Raw genomic sequence first — 20,735 nt, 5'->3', positions numbered from 1 at the left:
GTGACTATTCCATTGGCCTTGGAGTACCTAGATTTCTGATGATAGCCCCTTCTCTGACCTTGTAACCAAGCTCCACATTCCTCATCTGTAAGGACGGAAGTGATTTGTTGTGCACACCAAGGGGAAACCACAGGTCTGACGTTTAAAAGGAAATGCACAGGGTAGATCTCCAGAGAGCACCCCCAAATGTCATGTGCTCTTTACAGGACACGCGCCCATTGTGCCTCTGTCCCTGTTTCCTCCTCTAAACTGGACATGACAGCACCCTTTCCACAGCTTGTGTGGAGACTCATTTAGTTAATATAGTTTATGTGTACTGTGTTCAGAATTCCTAATGTGTACCATCCCTCTTCTGCCATGCCGAGCTCAAAGTCTGGGTAAATGCCTGGATCCATTAAAAGAGAACTTTCAAGGACTTGAGGTTCTGAAGTTGGAGTTTAAAGTTATTTCAGAGAGATGCTATCAAATCTGAGCAAGTTGCTATGGATTTTTTTTTCTGGGATATCTCCCACCCCAACCCTAACATGTCTCATCTTGAATGCCTGAGAAGGACAGTTATCACCCAGGAGGCTCTGATCCACCTGACTTAAGCCCCTTCCAATATCTGCAGAAAAAGACTTAAGCACATGGCCCCAGTAGCTCCTAGCATAACAGAGCATCACTGTATCTCCACCTGGGCAGGTTGGGCACAGTCCTTTCCAGTCACTCTTCAGCTTTACCCAGTTAGTTGCTTCCAGGGACAGCTGACAGCCTTTTTTAGCCAAGCAGCTGCTCTCTGATACACAGTGTCCCTAATGCTCGAAGTCTGGTGGGTGATGACTGTTTTGCATCCCTATCAGCAGTGGGTAGATTAGAATCAACCAGTTCCTTTGATAGCCTCAGGATGTCTAGGGTCCCGTTCAAATCATTGCCATCATAACTCTAACCCTCAAGTCACAACACATTCATTATACATTTATTATATAATAATTTCCATTGCCTAGATCAATGGAAAGAGAAGAACACCTTCTAGTTGTAAGGAATTGATAACGTGGAGAAAATCTCTCTCTCTCTCTCTCTCTCTCTCTCTCTCTCTCTCTCTCTCTTTCACACACACACACACACACACACCACCCACATGGAAAAGTTATATACTAAAGGATGGTTGTTGAGTGCTGTTCTCTGAGCGTAACAGCCATGGTCGTCTTCAGAGCAGCTGTGACTACTTGTGACTCTCCAGGTAGGGACCACTGGGTGTGGATGTTCCCTCGTGGAAGGGGACTGTGAGGAAGGTCATCGAACCCTCCCTTGAGATTCCAGCCACCCCTCCTGAGCCTCTCAGTCAACTCTAAGTAGGTGCTAGAGTACACAGACTACAGGAAGGTAACAGAAGAATGAGGAAGACATCCATGCTGCGGTGAAAAGTTCAGCTGTGGTTGCTTTGAGACCTTCCATGCTGCTGGACCGGAAGTAACCCCTTACAGTAAGCTCAATAAACATTTGGTTCAAGACTGAGTTCGTTGGAATCCTCCTTTAGTTTTGTTGTTGGTACCCTATCTAGAAGGAGCGGGTGTCTCTCTAGGAAAATATCATGAAATAAGGACACACTGTCAAGCATCATAGACAGTGGCTTTTTTTTTTTTTTTTAATCCTGAATTGTATTACTGTCACACTGGATATTTAGAAGATGGCTCTGGTAGATTTGAAGTGGAATAGTGTGATAGCCAATATTACCCAGAGGATGGGCAGGATGTGCACCCCTTATTACTTAGATAAAGGCAGCTGTCAAAAGACTTCTGCTTCAGGATGAAGGGTGTGGCTTCGACCCACATTTAATTTTTTTTTTTTTTTTTTTTTTTTTTACATTTTTGTTCAAGAATTGAACCCAAACAGGGCAGACGTCTATACAAAGATGCAGACATACGCCAGGTTCTCTACACTGTTGGTAGTGTCATGGATCTGTCTACTCACACTAGGTCCTGTCTGCTACAATCCTTGTGTGTGTGTGTGTGCGTGTGCGTGTGTGTCCGTGGTTTTTGCCCTTCACGTTTTAAACTACTCATCATGCATGGAACTTGTCTGTCTAGCCCTGAATGGAGGGGGATGAAAACATTAGCCAACAAAGTAAGAAGAACGGACGAGGACCGCTTCTGGACCAAGTCGGGCGGGGAGAGCCCAGGGCCAGGGGCAGCCAGAGGGATGGAGCTCCTCCTTGGGGGCCTGGACCTGATCACAGCTCCCCCGCCCTGGGGCTCCTGGGCCGCAGAAGAGAAGGCGGTGCCTTGGGAAGGGGGACGTGGTGAAAGCAGAAGCAGCGCCCACTCCCGGAGAGGAGGAGGACTGGGGTTGGGCGGCTCCGAGGTCAGGGTGAGCTGGCCGCGGGAGCGGGGGAGAGCCCGGCTGCGCAGGGGCGCATGTGTCCCGCGCTCCCCGCTCCGTCTTGCAGGCCGGCCCAGGACATCAAGCCGGAAGAGGACTGGCGGAGAGGGTGGTGAGCCGGGAGTCCAGCTCGCCCTGCTCCCGGGAGCAAGCTGGGTCTTGGCGCTCGCTCTCTCTTGCCGGAGCCTGCCCAGAGCTTGGGTGTGAGCCTGGCGTCACGTCAACGGAGCAGAGGCGGCCAGGCGGGGCGGAGTGCGCGTGCGCGGCTCGCGGGGCGTGGGAGCGGGCTCGGGGCGGCGGTGGGCACGCGCGCGCGCGCGTCCCCGGGCAGCCTGGGCGGCCGCTGCTGCCTGTAACTGCTCGCTGCGGCGCTGCTGCTCGCTGGTCGTTTCCCTGGAAGGCAGCGGCGGCGGCGGCGGCGGCGGCGGTTGCTCCAGACACCTGCGGCGGCGGCGACCCCCCGGCGGCGCGGAGATGTGGCCCTTGGTGGCGGCGCTGTTGCTGGGCTCCTGCTGCTGCGGTGAGTGGCTCGGGGATCCCGGCTCTCGGGCTGGTGCGCAGCACCCGGGCGCCCCCGCAGGAGTGTGGGCTGCACCCCCGCCGGTCAGGCGGCTCCGGGAGAAGAGCAGAGAGGAGAGGAGGAGAGAGAGAGAAAGAGAGGTTGGCGGGATGCGCGGGCCCTGCGCACCCCGAGCGCCACCGTGGGAGGGCCCCGCGGGGTATCGGCGCCCCTGCCTCCTCCCTCCCCTCCGCTGCTCTCCTTCCGTGGTCCCTTTTTTGTCCCCCCCGGGGAGAGCGGGCTGTAGCTCCTCACTCTCCAGTGCGCACACGTAGGAAGACTGGGAACAACTGCAACTGTGCAAACCTGAACTGCGAAGAAAGCGAGGGGGGCAGCTGCCAGGGACCCCCCCTCCCCTCGTACCCCTCTCCCTTCTCGGTGCTTCCACGCAGCGTTTGGGGCTGACGGACTGGAGTGGGAGGATCGGGCCTCTTGTGATGAAGTGCGCATTTTTGGTGAAGTCGACCAGAAAGGCTTTTGCCCTACCTTGTAAGCACTGGAACAGAGGGGACGCGAGGAACCTAAGTTACATTTCCCAACCAGCATTTTTCAAAGATTTTTTTTTTTTTCTGGCCACGTATTTTGGTGGTGGTTGTTTTGAATCCTAAAAACAAGCTTCCTGGAAATACTTTCTCTCCTGACACCCCCGCTGCCGCCACCCCCTCCGCCAGCACTTTAATATATTCCTTATTGTAGATTAAAGTTGTTTTTATTTTTATTTTTTTCTCCTTTGAGGAAACGTTTTTTTTTTTTTTTTTAGAATTTACTCAGATGTTGCCAGTGGTCTGAAGACAGTAATAACGAATCAAAACACATATGCAGCAGACTGGTCCTTAGATGCCAGAGATGCACCCCACCTCCCCATCGTTTGTAAAGTATTTTTGCTGTTTATAAACGTGTACCTCCCCTGTAAAAAGCTGAGGAAAGAATAGGAATTTATGTGACCATATACTGCCCGCCAAGCTTCATATGCGTAGATTCCTCTGCGAACTTTTTTTTGTAAGATTCAGAACAGGCTTGAAGCAAGGATAACAGTAAATGTTAAATTTGCCTTAGGATGGTAAATTAATTCAACGTGAAACTGATGGTTAATCTCAGTGTGCCACTCATAAAGGCCGGCATCTGAGAGCTGTTTCCAAGATGCCCTTAATTCCCTGCTCACCACTTGCCCCTCCCCAAGCATCCTGCATGTTGTAGCTGGTGATAATAAAGATCTATGCTATCTAAATGATCGGTGTTAGGTGTTCTCCGATTTCAGTCATCTTTACGGTGCTTGTTGCCATCGCTGTGATTGTAACATTGTTTTCAGGTACCTGTTGTATAATCAGAGAGCTTTCACATTGAGCCAGGTATAAATTTGTAACAAAATGCCACTAATTCAGACCATGGAGGATGAAGCTTGTTTGTCTGAAAAGTAAAAATGTAAGCCAAATACTATGTTGTTTTGTTTTGTTTTGTTTTTAAAGCCTGACTTTCAAGTAGATTAAAAAAACAAAACTGTTAGAAAGGTAGTTATGGTGATAGGAATTGTGTTAGGCCTTTGTTACCAATAGTTATGATTAATTAATGCTCATTTTGTCCAGTGTTAACTCATTTGAATCTACAAGGAGTTGCAAAATTCAGAACTTATACTAGGAAAAAAACCAAAAAACCCAGAAAACCCAAACCCAAAATACAGGCATTATGCTTTTGACTTGTTAGATATATGTAAATCGGGAAGTGAATGTTTGTCAAAGATAAAATAGACTTTTGTGTGTGTGTCATATGTAGTAGGTTCAGAAGCACATGCATGAAAACATGCTCACAGTCTGAGAACACAAGCAGTCATGAAGGGACCCGGGAGACTAGATTTAGAATCTAGAATGAGTATGAAAGTCGTGGATTTTGAACGTTCGTTCGTGCTGGAGTTGATTTTGTTTTCAGTTTCATTTATGATGAAATGGGCCGCCAGGGGCCATGTCTTTGTAATCTCTACAGTTTCAGTGACCTCTGTGGTAAAAGGGGAGTGTGTGTGTGGGGGGACTTCTAACACCCTCTTCAGCCAATTAAAACCCAGTGCAGCCCTCTGTAATGGTTTACAGGATATGAAATGAATGTCTATACCCCTCCCCTGTATGTCCAGTCACACTTCCTTTAAGAGGATAGCAGTTTCTCAGTAGTCACTAAATAGTAAATACAACCTTCAGTAAATAATGTCAGTCGTATCTATGAACCAATAATTTCTTTGATGGATGAATGATTTTTCTTTGTTCAAAGTGACTTCTAGAAGTCAGGCATGCACATGATTGGGTTAAAATGTTTTATTATCTAAATATAGCCATAATGTAGCTGCTCAGGTAAAAGTGTTTTCTTTCCTCTTGGAGAGCATGATTTTAAGGCAGAAGTTGCCATTTTAAAGGAATAAATGCCTCCGTGCATGCCCTTGTCTGTGGAGCTGCAGCAGCCTGGAGCAGCAACCTGCTCATGCACTGCATTAAATGTCTATATTGGGACCTTCCTACTGTCGTCTGGGTCTTGACAGATAGCTTAACTTCATCAGAAAAGTGCTCATAAAAGTTTGGAAGGCCATGTTCTGAAGGCAAAAGAGGGGTACCTCCCTCTCTCCATTGGTACATGTTCTAAACACAGAATCACTGAAATTCATGTTTTTTTTTTTTTTTCAGCAGTGTGCTACCATTTGTAAAGAACTATTTTACCTGTCTTTGAGGTTTCTGTTGTTGTAGATTTTTTAGTTAAAATACAAAATGCTGCATTTTCATAGCCTGTGTCTCAGTCTAATATAATGCATACTCGATTATAAAGTTACTTTCACTTTGCATATGAGTGCAGTTACTCCTTGGAAAAGGAACAAGAATAATTGTGGATTCAGTTTTGTTAAACTCGCTGTAGTGCAAAAGTAGGGAACAGAGCACCCAGCAAAAGTGGTTCTTACTTCCCTAGAGCAGTGGTTCTCAACCTTCCTCATGCTGCAACCCTTTAATACAGTTCCTCATATTGGGGTGACGCCCCCCCCCACCACCATAAAATTATTTTAGCTGCTACTTCCTAACTGTAATTTTTCTACTGTTAGGAATCATAATGCAAATATCTGATATGCAGAATATCTGATAAGTGCCCGCCCCCAAAGGCATCACGACCCACAGGTTGAAAACCGCTGTCCAAGACAGAGGCTCCAGATGTGGAGTTTTCCCTCCTTGTGGTTGGTTGCATGGAATTGAAATTGAAATGAGAGGCTCCACCCTTCTCTGAATATTTCACTCCATACCCATGGTGCACTGCACAGGATTTAGAGTCTGTTCAGCCTCCAGATTTTGAGGTGGGGGAGGTCAAGAGAATTCATGTGCAAAAAAAAAAAAAAAAAAAAAAAATTCTTTGTTCATTTTTAGCCAGTGTGAGCCTATGCTGCACTCCACTAAATACTCTACCAGACTCTTAAAGGCACATAGTCATATTTCAGGCTTCAAACTTGTGTGAATCTTGGTAACTTACTGTGTGGTTTATAGAAAGGAAAAAAATGTTTATCTTTCAGTGGCACTTGGCGCACTTCAGGTCATGATAAGGTCAGACTGCAGGATGTTACCAGCTTCAACCTGCCCTCACCCCTGTAATTCTAGGTTGACTAGTTCTGTTCTTGTAAGGACACTTGAAGGCCAGTGAATTGCTTTGAGTCAGGCTGAATTAAGCCGTGGGCTTTCCACTGGACCCCTGACCTTTATTTTTAGCATCTACCAAGGAGAGCTTGAACTCTACCCTTCTCCCCTCCTGACTTCATTTTAGTCTCAGACCCAAGTTTTTCCTGCCAGAGGCCGGTTCTAAGGGCAGAGTTGTAGGGTTCCTTGATGCCAGCTGGACATCCATCATGGATGCATCAGTTGCCTCAGCAGCCATTGGGGCTTCTCAACCCATTCGTGAGCATCACTCCAAGCTGACAGTTCACTTCTTACTCCTCTGTGAAAAATGGTAGGGTGGTGTTCACCTCGCAGCTGCCCTCTGAACACTACTAAACCTAGCTTCATGGCCCCTTCTTTCAAATCACCCCAAAGAAGCCCCGTTCACACCCCCAAGGGGATGACAGTCTCTCTACCCCTCCTTCATATCCACCACCTCGGAGACCTGTTCTCAGAGCTTATTCCTCACTCTTACAGTCTAGATCTTGCCCTGGCCATTGATTCCTTCCCCTTAGCTGGCAGCCATTACCAACTTTTACCTCATCATACAGAAGAAAAACCGAAGCCCGAGAAGATCCAAAAAATCCTTGCCCTTGTCCTCACCTCAACACTTGTTGGACGTTTCTCTCTGCTTTCTGACTGTGAGGTTTATTTAAAGGCTCGCAACTTCTGTCTCCTCTCACCTCCCAAGTGCAAGTTCCACGTGGTCCCACTGGTCCATTGGCATCCTTACATAGAAAGCAGCTGCTTTCCAGTCCTCGGCTGGTTTTTTGAGTGTTTAACATCCGGGGTAGCATCTCCTTTGTCTGTATGAACCCTAACCCTGCCTTGACATCTGCCATGTTAGCATGGTGGCTTGCTTTGTTTGCTTCTCTTGCTTCTCTCTCTCCCTTGCCTTAGTCTCTCTGATTATTATCCCCATGAATATTGCCATTCCCAGGCTTATGCTCTCTGCTGTTGGCTTTACAAGGACCCTGTGTGGTCCGTCTTCTTTATGCCAACGATTTCAACGACCAGCGATGCCCCTGCCGGATTCCCAAGTCTTTATAGCTCTGACCTTTCCTCTGAAACCCAAAGTCATAAATTCTGGGATCTGCTGGACATGGCCACTTCATTGACCCCCTGGCGCTTTTGATGCTTAGACTGAAACCCTGAAAGGATAACTCCCCTACATCTTCAGCCTCTTTTCCATATAATTAATCTACAACCAGCTAGCTCCACCGACTATTTTAGTTTCCAATTTTCATTTTTCCTTTTTTATCTCCTCACCTCCCACATCTGACTTCTGTTGATTTTGCTGCTTTGATTTTTAATGCCAATTTTTTAGGCCTCCTTTCTCCTTGTCACTTACCTGGACTGTTTCAGTTGGTTCTTAATGGGTCTCTCTTCTCCCCTTCCTACCCCCAGTCCCCCTTTCATGGTGCTGTCAAGTGTTATCTTTCTTAAAGTTAAAATAAACCCGAGTTGAACTTTCTCTTGTCAAGTCTAAACTGTTCAACCTGACATTCAAGGAAGCCTTCGTGGATTTTCTCAGCCATCTTCCCAGTTGCCTTTCCTAGAGCTCACCTGAATTGTTCTGTTTCAGTTATTTTGTCCTCCTCTACACACTGTCTAGGTGGTTTAAGTCACATGTCCTTCCTTTCCCAACACATTCCTGCTCATGCTTAGGTCCCAGCTTTGGGATCTCCCTCCTGAGGCCATTCTTAAGCACACTCATGGGGCTTGTTTTGAGGAATTTTTCTATCCATACATGCTGTTGACTTGAGCTTTTTCTATGATAACATGCAGCTTTACAAATCCACAAACAGGTTGATAGAAACATTGGGGATTCTTCTGACAGAAGAAATTCCTTTCCCTTATGACTTGTAAACTTCCCCTCCCTCCCTCCCTCCCTTCCTTTATTTTTTTTTTAATATTTGCTTTAAAGTTTATGTTCATAAGGAAGGTATTGAATCATTTCTGGATGCTTGCAAAGACCCTTAGGATACCAGTCAAGCCATCTTCCTGCCTTCTGAGAGTAATGGAAAGATATGTAAAGCAGTACAGTGAGAGCATTTGAATAGGGAGCAAAGAGCAGGAAAAACAGCACTTGAGTGATGGCTGGTAGCAGGCAGGGGGACAGGAATTGTCACCTCAATGATACTATGATAAGAAGAGCACAGCTAAGTATGCGAGAGGTAATCCAGTGAGAGCCTCATGTTCGTTTTCTCATGAACTCTTCACACAATCTACAGCGAGTACTGCTGTTGATGCTTTGTAGATGAGAACACCGAAGTCCAAGAGTTAAGCCACTTGCTTCGGGTTCTACAGCTATGATGTAGGATCTGGCTGCAAGGTGGACGTGTGCTCTTAACTGCACCACACACTCTATGCCCAGAGAAGGATGTGGCCCTCCCTATGCTGGGCATCAGTATGTACTAAGGCATGTTTATAAGAACACATTTGCCTATTCATGGGGTTGCAGGAAGGTCCTTGTTGATGGGAGATTGCTTTGGAAATGAGGGTACAAGATGTCAAGCTGGAAAGCATCTCAGAGGACCTTGTTTGTTTTCCATGCTAACGTCCTTAGAATTTGGCTTGAGAACGAGGGTGGTGGGGTGTCACTGGGCAAAGGAGTACACATTTGCATTTAGAACAGTTATTTTGAGGACCGTGGAAAATGCATTGGCATTGGCATGGAACAGTATGGAAGATAGAGGCAGGGAGCCAGCTTGGAGGCCTGGCAGTGGTTCAAGGGATAAGGGTGAGGGTGTAATTCATTCATTCATTTAAAACTATTGAATAGGTTAGCTTAACAAGATTCCTCTGTGGCTAAAGAAAGAGATAGGAATCTAACTTGATTTACGGGTCCAAGTCTGGTTGACTAGTAAAATATTTTCGGGAGGTGAAGATTGGGAAATATAGTGTTATATAATTTGGGACATCATTACTTTTTAACTGATTGCACAACAGACCATTGAGTAAAGTCTACAGTTTAGAAGAAAGGTGGGGACTGTCTGAGTAAGAAAGTGTGCTGATTGTTAAACCTGTTGGAGTGAGGGGGAATACTTGGCAAGGGATTCCTGTCCATGAAACTCGTATGTCTCAGTTACTCTTCTGTTGCTGTGATGGGGCACCATGACTAAGGCAGATAATTTTTAAAAAAAGAGTTTAGTTGGAGCTTGCTTATAGTTACAGAGGGTGATTCCATGGCCATCCTGGTGGGGAGCATGGTAGCAGTCTGCAGGCATGGCACTGGAGCAGCAGCTGAGAACTTGCATGCTGACATCAGGAGGTAGAGAAAGAATCAACTGGAATGATTTGGGTTTTTGAAACCTCAAAGCCCATCCCCAGTGACACATCTCCAATAAGGAGGCCACACCTTCTAGTCCTTCCCAAACAGTTCCACCAACTAGGGACCACGCTTTCAAACATAGGAGCCTATGGAGCCATTCTCATTAAAACCACCACACATTAGGAACACTAATATTTAGTAAGAGCCAAAGACTAGACTTTGAAAGGTAGAGCAGGGTGGAGGAAATTTTCTAATCAAAAGGATTATTAACGGCGGAGGGTCAAAGTAAGGAGAAAAAAAATGAGGAACTGCTCCCTGGATCGAGTATTGTAGAGAAGTCAAGACAAAATGAACCTTGTGAAGGAGATTATTCACATGAGGTCATTGGTAATTTGAGCAGGTATTGTAGTGATAGTAGAGTAATAGGGCACAGAGTGACGTCCTGTTGACACAGAGTTTGGGAGCGCAATGAAGTCAAGAAATGCACACAGATCATTATCTTAGGGTGCTGGGAAAGAGAGATGAGTATGTGGGGCTTTTTAAATTTGGTGCATATATGTACAGTTATTAAAAGATAACTTAAACACTCCATAAATGGAATTAGAGGGTGTGGAGGCTGGCAGCTTGTGAGTCTTCTAGATGAGGGACTAGAGGCAGCCATTGAAACACGCTCCAAGTGAAGGAATTCATTTCCAGAAGGGAGGAAAAAAAAAAAAAACCCTATGGATAATCGAGGCTGCAGGTAAGTGTATGTGGGAAGTGTTCTGAGCTTCTGGCTCCCTGGAAGGACTCAATTAAGGAGGAAGAGATGGCACCTGGAGAGTACAGGCTGAGAAGCAGAAGGCAAATCATTTCAGAGTCATCAAAAGGGGAGAGATTTTACAAGGGATGTCTGTGAACGTTAGGGGCCCAGATGAGCAGTGAGTATAGGAAAATCTCCTGTTCTCCAGTAGCAATGTGTATTTTCTTAGAAACCTGCTAGGCAGGTTCATTTTCTGCCCTCCATAGCACTCTGGTCATGCAAAAAGAGCCACACTTGTGACCTTGTGTTGTATAACCTGCATATAGTCCCCAATATGAGAATACTAAGCACCTCAAGATAAGTCCCACTTTCTTTTTTCATTATCATATCCCTCCATCCTGTCAGTGTCTCATCTGGGTCATTCTTAACAACGACTGATTGCATGTCTTAAGTTTCTGAGCTGAGCACGTGTACTGTAACACATGGATCAGACCTCTGCCGCTGCACAGCTGTGCTCGTTGGCGCTGTGTTCATGCAGGTTGTGACATCCAGTACTTTTGGCGTTTGATATAAGTTAATTTCCCAGATTATTTGGTAATTGGCCTGTAACTCTGGCGTCATCCTTGGCCAAGTCTCCATGCTCCGTAGAATAGACTGCTACAGTACAGCATCTCTTATCTATGTGAATTTTCTTATGTTCATTTTTTATGGCCATTTACTCCCCAGGTTAGCCGGTTTTTCCTCACTTTGCTATTCCATCAGGAGGCAATGGGCAATAGATAAAAGGCCCTATCAGATGATGTTACTTAGTGTTTTCAACAACGTGTTTTCACATAAAGAAGTTGAAGTTAACCTCTGGAGGGATATTTTGGGCTACTCTTGTTTACCAGTTCTTGGTGTGAAGGTTGCCTTGGTTAACCAGGTCAGATTTACTCTTCACTTTATTGACAGCAGTTATTCTGCATAAATTGCTTCAGCTAGAAAATGCTTTTACTGCAGGAAGTAATACAGTACAATTAATACCCTGTGTATTCCTTGAACTATTTCTAGTCCAACAAGTTACAAAATTGTAGAGTGTTTGCCAGCCACCTCATTCTTACCTGGGGTCTTCTGGACAAAAAAAAAAAAAAAATCTCACAGGATGACTGAGCCATTCACTTGTGTCTTCTGGTGAAGAATAATTTTGAAATGACTCATAGGAATATAATTTTTAAACTTTGAAATGATTCATGCTGCTATAAAATGGACATACATCAGAATTTTAATTTTAATCCTTAAGGAACAAATCAGAAATTAGACAGAATCACTTTTGAAGGCAAATTGGTAGAGCAGACACATTTATAGGCAAGCAAGAAAGCGGAAAGCGTTTATTAATGGAAGCAAAAATTGGTCAGTATTTTTGAAGTGATGTTGTTTGGAACTTTCTTCCATGAGGCATAACTTGGCTACAAAACAAAAGGTCTATCTCTTTAGAAAAATCTTGTCCGTGACCCTCAATTCCAATAACCTAGACAGTTGTGGATAGCCAAGTTGAAGTCAGTGGAAGCAAAGCCTGTCTTGAGTCTGAAGATTGCAGAAGATCTGTGACATAGCGGCCAGAACCCACGGACAGGGTACACTGGGGACTTTGTCCATTTTAAAATCCCCACAGGTATTTTCTGATACTTGCTTTCCTTTGTAGTTGTGACATCACCTGCCCCACCCCCATCTCTCTTTGTTCAATATGGCTCCTCGCCCCGATGGCTCTTTCTCCAGGGAAATAACTCAAAACTCCAAGGGTGTAGAAAACATAATTGGACATTCAGGTTTGCCTGGAGCTTCCTAATATTTGGGTGGCTAAAAATCTAGAGAACTGGGAAAGGTGAGCCTTGAATGCCCCAAGGCTGCTTCAAGTGGCACATTGCCAGGAACATTGGGAAGGCCGAAGTCATTGCAGTAGATGGCACAGTGTCCAGTTTTATGCTGTTGCCCTGTATTTGTGCAGCATGGTGTTGCTTAGGGAGCATTTCTTAGATGTTTTCTCCCATGGGGCTCCCCGGTATTCTAGGAAGCCACCCACCGTGTGCTCTGATCCTCCTTATTAAACCATGCTCTAGTAAAATGAATGACTACACCCCAGAGTGTGCCAGGCAGGGGACTGGTGCTTGAATTTTCTTCAACACAGCTCAGATTGTATTCCAGTGTATGCCCTTATATTCAACTGGGTGGGTATTTATTAATAATCACACTCTTACAGTAACATCTTATGCCCTTGATTTTATTTCTGGTTTACATAGAAGGAGGAAGTATTAAAGATTAACAGAGTTAATGTTTTATCTTCATTGGTACTTTGGGTTTTGAAGGAAAAGTCAACAAGCTACTTCGATAAGAGCTTTGATAACCGGCCAAGTTCTGTCATACAGTTGGAGTAACTCTGCATCTTGTTTCAGTTGAATGGTGAGCCATGCCTTTACTCTGGCCACTCAGGCACCCAGGACAAGGCTGCTCCTGGTGCCTTACGCCATTGAGAAGAACTGATGAGTGTGCTCTACGCGTTAGCAGCATCTGCTCCTGGTTTCTTCTTTCTTGGCTTTTTGAGTAGTTTATGGTTTATTGGAGGAAGAAATACCTGTAATCTACATTTCAGAATTGTTCTGTAGATTCAATGAAATGTCAGCGTAGGAAAATGCCATTCAATTGTGTGTAATCCGTTCTGAGACTTGCATACAAAATGTCTATCGCTCTTCCTTTTGCAGTGGGAAATAGCCACTGAGAACATTTTTTTTCCCCTCGTTAGTATTCTGAGACTTTCCATCCTCTTGGAAAGATAAGATTTGATTCATTCGAGTTGCTTTGTATATTAAAGTATAATAGAACTGGCCACTTTTTTTTTTTTTTGGTTATGCAGCCTGAGTGTAGAGATAAATTTCATATCACTTTAGCAAGTTCCATCTAGAAGTGTATAGAAGTTGAGCTTGAATATAATACTTAGTTTTTTCTTCAGAATGTTCCCACAGTAAGGCCAGCATTTTCCTACATATATCAGTAAGCAGATATGATTACTTGAGAACTTTCAATACTCCTTGCGTTTCCCAACACAGTTGGTGGATTTCTCCCTCAAAAGCACGGTGATGTATACCTTGTATTATTAAGACCGAATAAAGAAAAGTTCCAGTCTGCCAGCTGGTGTGCAAATAACTTGTGGCTGTTTTTCACCTTGTTCCTGTACTGCTTGTATAAATGAACAGTTGAAGTATTTTTCATTATCTTAAGGGTTTGTAATACACCTAATATGATATGATATAATATAATATAATATAATATATAAAGATTATAATGAAATAACTTTGTGTCTGTTTTCCAGGTTCAGCTCAACTACTGTTTAGAGAAGTCAGATCTGTAGAATACACCCCGTGCAACGAGACTGTCGTCATCCCCTGCATCGTCCGCAATGTGGAGACGCAAAGCACCGAAGAAATGTACGTCAGGTGGAAGTTAAACAAAACGTACATTTTCATCTATGACGGGAGCAAAAACAACTCGACTGTAGAGCCTAGCTTTGCCAGCGCGAAAATCTCCGTCTCAGGCTTACTGAAAGGCGATGCCTCTTTGAAAATGAGCAAGCATAACGCCGTCGTGGGAAACTACACGTGTGAAGTCACAGAGTTATCCAGAGAAGGCAAAACAGTGATAGAGTTGAAATACCGTATGGGTAAGTGATGCGGTCTGTCCGTTCGGAAGCCTGTGTTGAAGTTTGATGGCCACCGTGCGTGCGCGCGCGCGGGGGGTACTGTGAGGCGGGACCTTGTGGAAGTCACTGTGAGGGATTAAGGCATTTCTCAGGCGGGTTGGGTGTGTCATCCAGTGAGAAAGCAAGCCTGACAGTCGTGTTTTTTTGTCTCTTCCGGATACACACACACTCGCTCTTCATTCTGCCCTTCCACTGTGTTGTGAGGTAGCACAGAGACCCTTACCAGAGGCTGGGCAGGTGCTAACACCGTGCAGTGGAGCTTCTCGGTCCCAGAACTAGGAACCAAGTTATAACTGCTTATAGTTACAGCCAAGTTACAACTCCGTTACAGCAGGAGAAAGCAGACTGAGTAAAACAGTAGGAGTTACCTAAAGGCCTCCTGTGTCCTGATGAAACTGAAACTATTAGAAAAAGAGCACAATAGTAACCAGATGGCTTGGTTCACATCTACTAGCCCCATCACTCAGGAGCAAGGCCAGCATCAGCTATATAACAAGTTTGAGGCCAGCCTGGGTAACAGGAGACCTCTTTTTAAAAAGAGCAAAAAGTGGGGAGCAGAAAGAAGAAAAGTGAAATAGAAATTCTTTAGAACCGAAGAGCTGACCATTGATAAATGCTGACACACTGGTTGGTGGCTTCTAGGAGTTCTGTCTTGCTTACTTCTCTGCTCTTCCCAGAAACTCTGCTTGCTTCTCCTTCTCTTGTGTGTTGTGTGGCTCCCCATCTTGGTCGTACGACTCTTCTGTGGAGGTAATAGGCGGTTCTGTTTGTTGTCATCAAAGGTACTTCACCTGAGTCTGGTGGCCCAAGACTGATCTCAGCACTACAGAGGCTGAGGCAGGAGGATTGCTACAAATTTGAGGCCAGCCTGGACTATATAGTGAGTTTCAGACAACCCAGAGCTCCAGGTCATGACCCCGCATCACCAAACCAAGATAATTTTTTTGCAAAAAAAAAAAAAAATGTACTTTTTTAGTATTCGATGAATTTGTGTAGTTCCTCCTGGTTATTTCATCTTTTTGTGGTCTTATAGACGTCGACTGTTGCCAAGGATCAGACTGTTCTAACCACACTACCCCGGCAGGGGACGAGAAGGAGAGAGGAGGTTGCAAATTAGGTAATCATGCTGATTCCTGAGGGCTTCTGTGGCCCACCCTACCACACTTGCCAGCACACTGGGGAAGTGGGGATCCACCTAAGCGAACTGAATTCAGTCTTGGCGATAGAGCCATGAAAAGAGTCTCTTTTCATGAATGGTTTGGTGAGTCCTGGACAGCATCGCTGTTATCTGAAGTAAACATTCTCCTTTCTTTTTTATTTATTTATTTATTTTTTTGATGTGCTGGCTGATTTAAAAAAAAAAATACATACAGAGAGTCCAAACAGTTTTAAAGAGTGCACCTTGAACTCTATTTAAACCACCAGCTGTATTACTGATCTCAGGCTTGATGACACTTTGAGAACCAGCTCTGGGTGGGATCAGGGCGGCTAAATTAGGTCAGCCACTTTCCATCTGTTCTCGCTTTTCAAATGACAAACTGTCTGGTAGCAGATTGGGAGGGGAGGTTGGCTTGATTAACTATTCTGACGTAGGATTAGAGATCAGGCCGCCTGAGTTACACACCCTCTTCAGGACTCACTGTTCACCTGTACCACGGTGGATGATACTTCCCGGAGACCAAGCTGCGTGTCTCCAAAATGAGGATGGAAATCTTGTTTTCTTGGGGTGTTTATTCTGTGTGTTTTCATTGTGCTGCCTGGAAGTCTGCTCAGGAGGGAGGGGATGGCTTAGGAGGCAAGAAGAACTTGGAAGATCCTTCTGTCAGAATCTCACACATATTGTTACTTTGCAATTGATGTTAATTTGGGTTAAAGAGCTTTCTTTTTAAATGTCTGTCTTTCAGTCAGTCAGTCAGCAGTGTACATAGGAAGAGGTCATCCAATACCTAGTTGGAGGCTTTCTGAGAGAGTGGATAGGTTCGTGGGAGTAAAAGAGCCAGGCATAGAACAGCGACTTTTGAGGTAATGTGGGTCACTGAGAAGAAAATTGATAAAACCCATGAGCTTGAGACTGAAACAGCCAGAAATGGAATGAAGGGAAGTGGGAAGGGGATCCCAGCATCTGAGGTGGAGACAGAGTTTATTTTGTGTGTAATTGTCTTATCTTTGATTTCAATATACCCCCACAGAACATAGAGACGGGCTTTGTCTTGTGCCATTAAGGGGAGAAAATTTTGTTGTAGGGAATGTAAAAATTCTACCAGAAGCTTGATGTTTCTGATTTTTTTTTTTAACCTATTTTAAAAATACACACACACACACACACACACACACACACACACACACACACACATATATGTAAAGAGCTAGTATTACATGGGAAGAATCAGAGACAGAGAAGTTCTTGCACCCTCAATTCAGCCTCCCTCAGCGGTTGCATCTTAGGTAGCTGTGCCACGGTATCAGAACCAGGAAGTCCACAGTTATCCCGTGTACACAAGGTTTTTCTCTCCTTTCGTCACACTTTGCTAACCACTGATGTGATTGCAGTTTGGAGCTGGTCTGCCGGCACAGCACCCCAGGGCTAGCCCTTCGGTCTCTCACCACACTTTCCATCACTCCTGACTGGCAGGCACTAACGGTATCATCCACATCTATGACTTGGTCAGTTCAGTAAAAGTTCATCACTGGAATCGTTAAGCGATGATCTTTGAAGGTGCGCCCACTCGGCAGGATCCCCGTGAGACAGTGGGTTCCTTGTGCTGGACTGTGTTTTATTTGTTTGCTTGTCTGACAGTGTAGCACACATGTCCACAACACATCTGAACCCAGTGGGTTTTTCACTAAGGTGTAGTCTGTGGAATTCTCATAACCTGGTTCGTCCATCACCTCTGTGAGACATTGGGATCCTCTTCAGTTTGGGATTACCCATGCAGTGTATGCCTAGTTTTTAATGAAACCACGAACAGGTTTCCAGAGCTGGTGTTCCCTTCACGCTGTGGTCAGCAGCGTGAGTGGCCTCATGTCTCTGCATCTTTGCTGGGATCTGGTGCCGCTGTTTTGCAACATTTTCTCTTTTTTAAAAATTGTGGAGTTTCTTAGTTTTTAAATTAGCATACAAGATAATTAAATATCATCATGGCGCTTTCAAGAGTGTGTTTTAGTAGATTCTCTTACCCCCTCATATCCCTACCCCTATTACGTCTGATCTCTTTGTAACTGCCCCCCCCCAAGTCTCTTTACCTTTCTCATGTCCCCTGTGTCCTTTTGCCTACTCCCCATCCTTTCTAATCACCTATTTGTATCATTTTTTTTTTTTGGTCTCTTTTGTAGCATCTTAGGCTTTACCTACATTTATACCCATATACCCCACCACACACACAAATCATTCTAGGATCTGCATGGGAAAAAGAACGTGGTTTTTTTGTTTGTTTGTTTGTTTTTTTGTCTCTCCAGAACCATTGATTTTTCTATAAGCTTCTCTGTTTTATATTTTACAGCTGAATAAAATCCTATTGTGTATATGTACCGTGTTTTTATTATCTATTCATTATTCATTTAGGCTGGTTCCATTTCCTTGCTTTTGGGAGTAGTGCAGTAATAACAATATACAAGTGTCTCTGAGGTAGGATATGCAATCATTTGGATATATGTCTAAGAGGTACAGTATAGTTGGGTCATACAATAGTTCTTTATTCAAATACTTTGAGAAACTTCCGTGTTTATTTCCATAACGACCATACTTGTTCGAACCCCCACCAGAAGTGATTACGGTTTCCTCTTTCCTTGCATCCTTATGAGGATCTGTTGTGAGATAGCTTGATGATAGCCATTCTGACTAGGATGAGATGGTATCTCAGAGTAGCTTTAATTTGCAATTCCCTGATGACTAAGGATATTGGACACGTTTTAGAATACTGCTTGGCCATTTGTGTTTCTTCTTTTAAAAACCATTCATTTAATAACCTACTTATTGATTGGCAGGTTTTTAACTCTTTAGTTTTCACTCTGTAAATTTTGATATTGGCCCCCGACGTGAAGGATAACTGTTACAGATCTTCTCCCATCCTGTAGGCTGGCTGTTTCCTCGGCTGGTAGTTTCCTTGTACTGTACAGAAACTTTAATGGTCTGTAGTTCCATCTGTTGATTTTTGAGCTGCTTCTTGGACTATTAGGGATCTGTACAGAAAGTTCTTACCTAAACTTTTATCTTGAAATGTATCCCCTATATTTCCCTCTAACAGTTTCAGTGTTTTAGCTTTGAAATTAGGGTCTTCGATCCACTTCTAGCCAAATTTTGTTTCGGGTTAGTGAAGTGGATCTGAAGATTCTATAGGAAGATACCTGGTTTGCCGATCACCACTCTTTTGAATAGGCCGTCTGTCTTTCTTTCTTCTTTTCAGCTGCATATGTTGGCACCTTTGCTGGTTTCTTTGTTCTGCTCCACTGGTCTCCCTGTCCGCTGAGTCCGTTGTGTTTGTCACCATGTCTCTGTAGTAGGGTGTGAAGTCATAACCACAACCCCAGCTGTGCCCTCCTTCCTAGGACTGTGTGGCCGTTTGTAGTCTTCTGTAGCTCCGTGTGGACTCTCAGAGTGTTCTTTTCTAGTTCTTTGAAGAACAGCCTCAGGTTTTGATGGGAGTCGCATTGAATCTGTAAATTACTTTTGATAATACAGACATTTTCATGATACTAATTTCATCACGCCAAGAGTATGGAATGGTCTTTCCATCGTCTAGTCTTTTCTTTGATGTCCTTTGTCAATGTTTTGAAGTTTTCATTGTTGATGTTTTTCACTCTCTTGATTAGTTTTATTCCTAACCATATTGAATGACAGAGTGACATATTTTTCCTAATTTCTTTCTCTCTGAGTTCACTGTAGGAATTTGTTAAGGCTGCTGTTTTTTGTATATTTATTTTGTACCTTACAACTTTACTACAAGTGTTTATTAAATCTAACAATTTTATGATAGATTCTATAAGGCCTTTCGAATCTAGCTTCATCCCATCTGCAAATGGGGATAGACTGACCATGTTTATTCCTTTCATATCTTTCTCCTGTCTCATTGCTAAAACTCCTAGCACCACATTGAATTAGAACAGTGAAGTGGGCAATACTGTCTCGTTCCTGATTTTAGAGAAAAATGCTCTCAATTTTTCCTGTTTACTATAATGTTGGTTCTAGATTTGTATATGTGCCGTGTGTGTGTGTGTGTGTGTGTGTGTGTGTGTGTGTGTGTGTGTGTGTGTGTGTTCGTGTTCTTAATGTCTTCAGGACTTTTTACCATGAAAGCATGCTGAAATTAGATATCTTTCTGCATCTTTTGACATGATGATATAATCACCGTCCTTAAGTTTACTTATATACTGTACACTTACGATTTATGTGCATTGAACCACCCTTGCATCCCTTGGATGAAGCCCACTTGGTCATGATGTAGGAGCTTCTTAATGTGTTCTTGAATTTCAGAAATTTGAAGTTTTGTATTTAAGTTCCTCAGGGAAATTTTTCTGTAATTTTCTTTTTTCTTTTTTTTTATGTCTTTGATACCAGAATAATAATGACTTCGTAGGATGAATTTAGTAGTGTTCCTTCCCTTTCTATTCTGTGGAACAAATTGAGGACTATTGGAATTAGATCTTCTTTGAAAATTGATAGAATTCAGCAGTGACCCCAAGTTATCCTGGGCTTTTCTTTGTAGGGAGACTTTTGATTACAGTTTCAATCTCATTACTTGTAATGGGTCTATTTAAGTTACTTATATCTTCTGTCTTTAATCTTGACAGATAATATGCATTTAGAAATTCATCTATTTCTTTTAGATTTTTCTAGCTTTTTGGAGTATATGTTCTCAAAACATTCTTTAATGATGTTCTGGATTTCACTAGAATCTGTTTTAATATCTTTCTCCTATCTAATTTGATTGATATGGGTCTGCTCCCTCTTCATTATTGTCAGTTTTGCTAGAGGTTTATCAATTTCACTAACTTTTTCAAAGAACCACGACTTTGATTGACATTGGATATTGCTCTTTTAATCCCTATATCATTACCTTCTTCCACAATCTTCCTTGTTTTCTATCATCTTTGTGTTTGAGGTTATCCTCTTGCTTGTTTAGAGCCTTGAGGTGCATTGTTGTGTTTTTTTGAGATGTTTCTAGCTTGCTAATGTCAGTGCTTATCACTGTGTACAAGGTAGTCTTGGGACTGACTATCTTGTCTGTGTCTGAAGGTTCTGAGAGGTTGTATTTTCATTTTCATTTGACTGTAGGGATTTCTAAATTTCCTCCCTGGTCTGAAAATTCATTGTCTCTGACTATTTTTGTAGTTTCTCTTCCTGTTGATTATTACTTTTATTTCCTGGTTATCTGATAAGAAACAAGAATTATCACAGGTTTTGTTGT

The 20,735-nt window shown here is 43.6% G+C and overlaps 1 protein-coding gene across 6 annotated transcripts in view; it reads left to right on the top strand.

The window, feature by feature from the left end:
- The first annotated feature begins 2,565 nt into the window (after window positions 1-2,565).
- Window positions 2,566-20,735, top strand: part of Cd47 (CD47 molecule) — a 55,062-nt gene continuing 36,892 nt past the window's right edge. For 3 of the 6 annotated variants that reach the window (XR_005092512.1, XM_028867468.2, XM_028867470.2), the window contains exons 1-3: window positions 2,656-2,878; window positions 13,945-14,292; window positions 15,365-15,448. Coding sequence is in view for 5 of the 6 variants with exons in the window: in XM_028867468.2 (XP_028723301.1) it covers window positions 2,833-2,878; window positions 13,945-14,292; window positions 15,365-15,448 (478 nt within the window). In the remaining variant the exon portion in view is untranslated. Of the gene's footprint in view, window positions 2,879-13,944; window positions 14,293-15,364; window positions 15,449-20,735 lie in introns of all 6 variants that reach the window. The other 3 variants (XM_028867472.1, XM_028867469.2, XM_028867471.2) reach the window with 3 other exon arrangements.

This window comes from Peromyscus leucopus, chromosome 12 (genome assembly GCF_004664715.2).
Source record: "Peromyscus leucopus breed LL Stock chromosome 12, UCI_PerLeu_2.1, whole genome shotgun sequence".
In the NCBI taxonomy this organism is placed as follows: Eukaryota; Metazoa; Chordata; class Mammalia; order Rodentia; family Cricetidae; genus Peromyscus; species Peromyscus leucopus.
The sequence above is the reverse complement of the archived record's forward strand: the minus strand, read 5'-3'. Positions and strand labels throughout refer to the sequence as shown.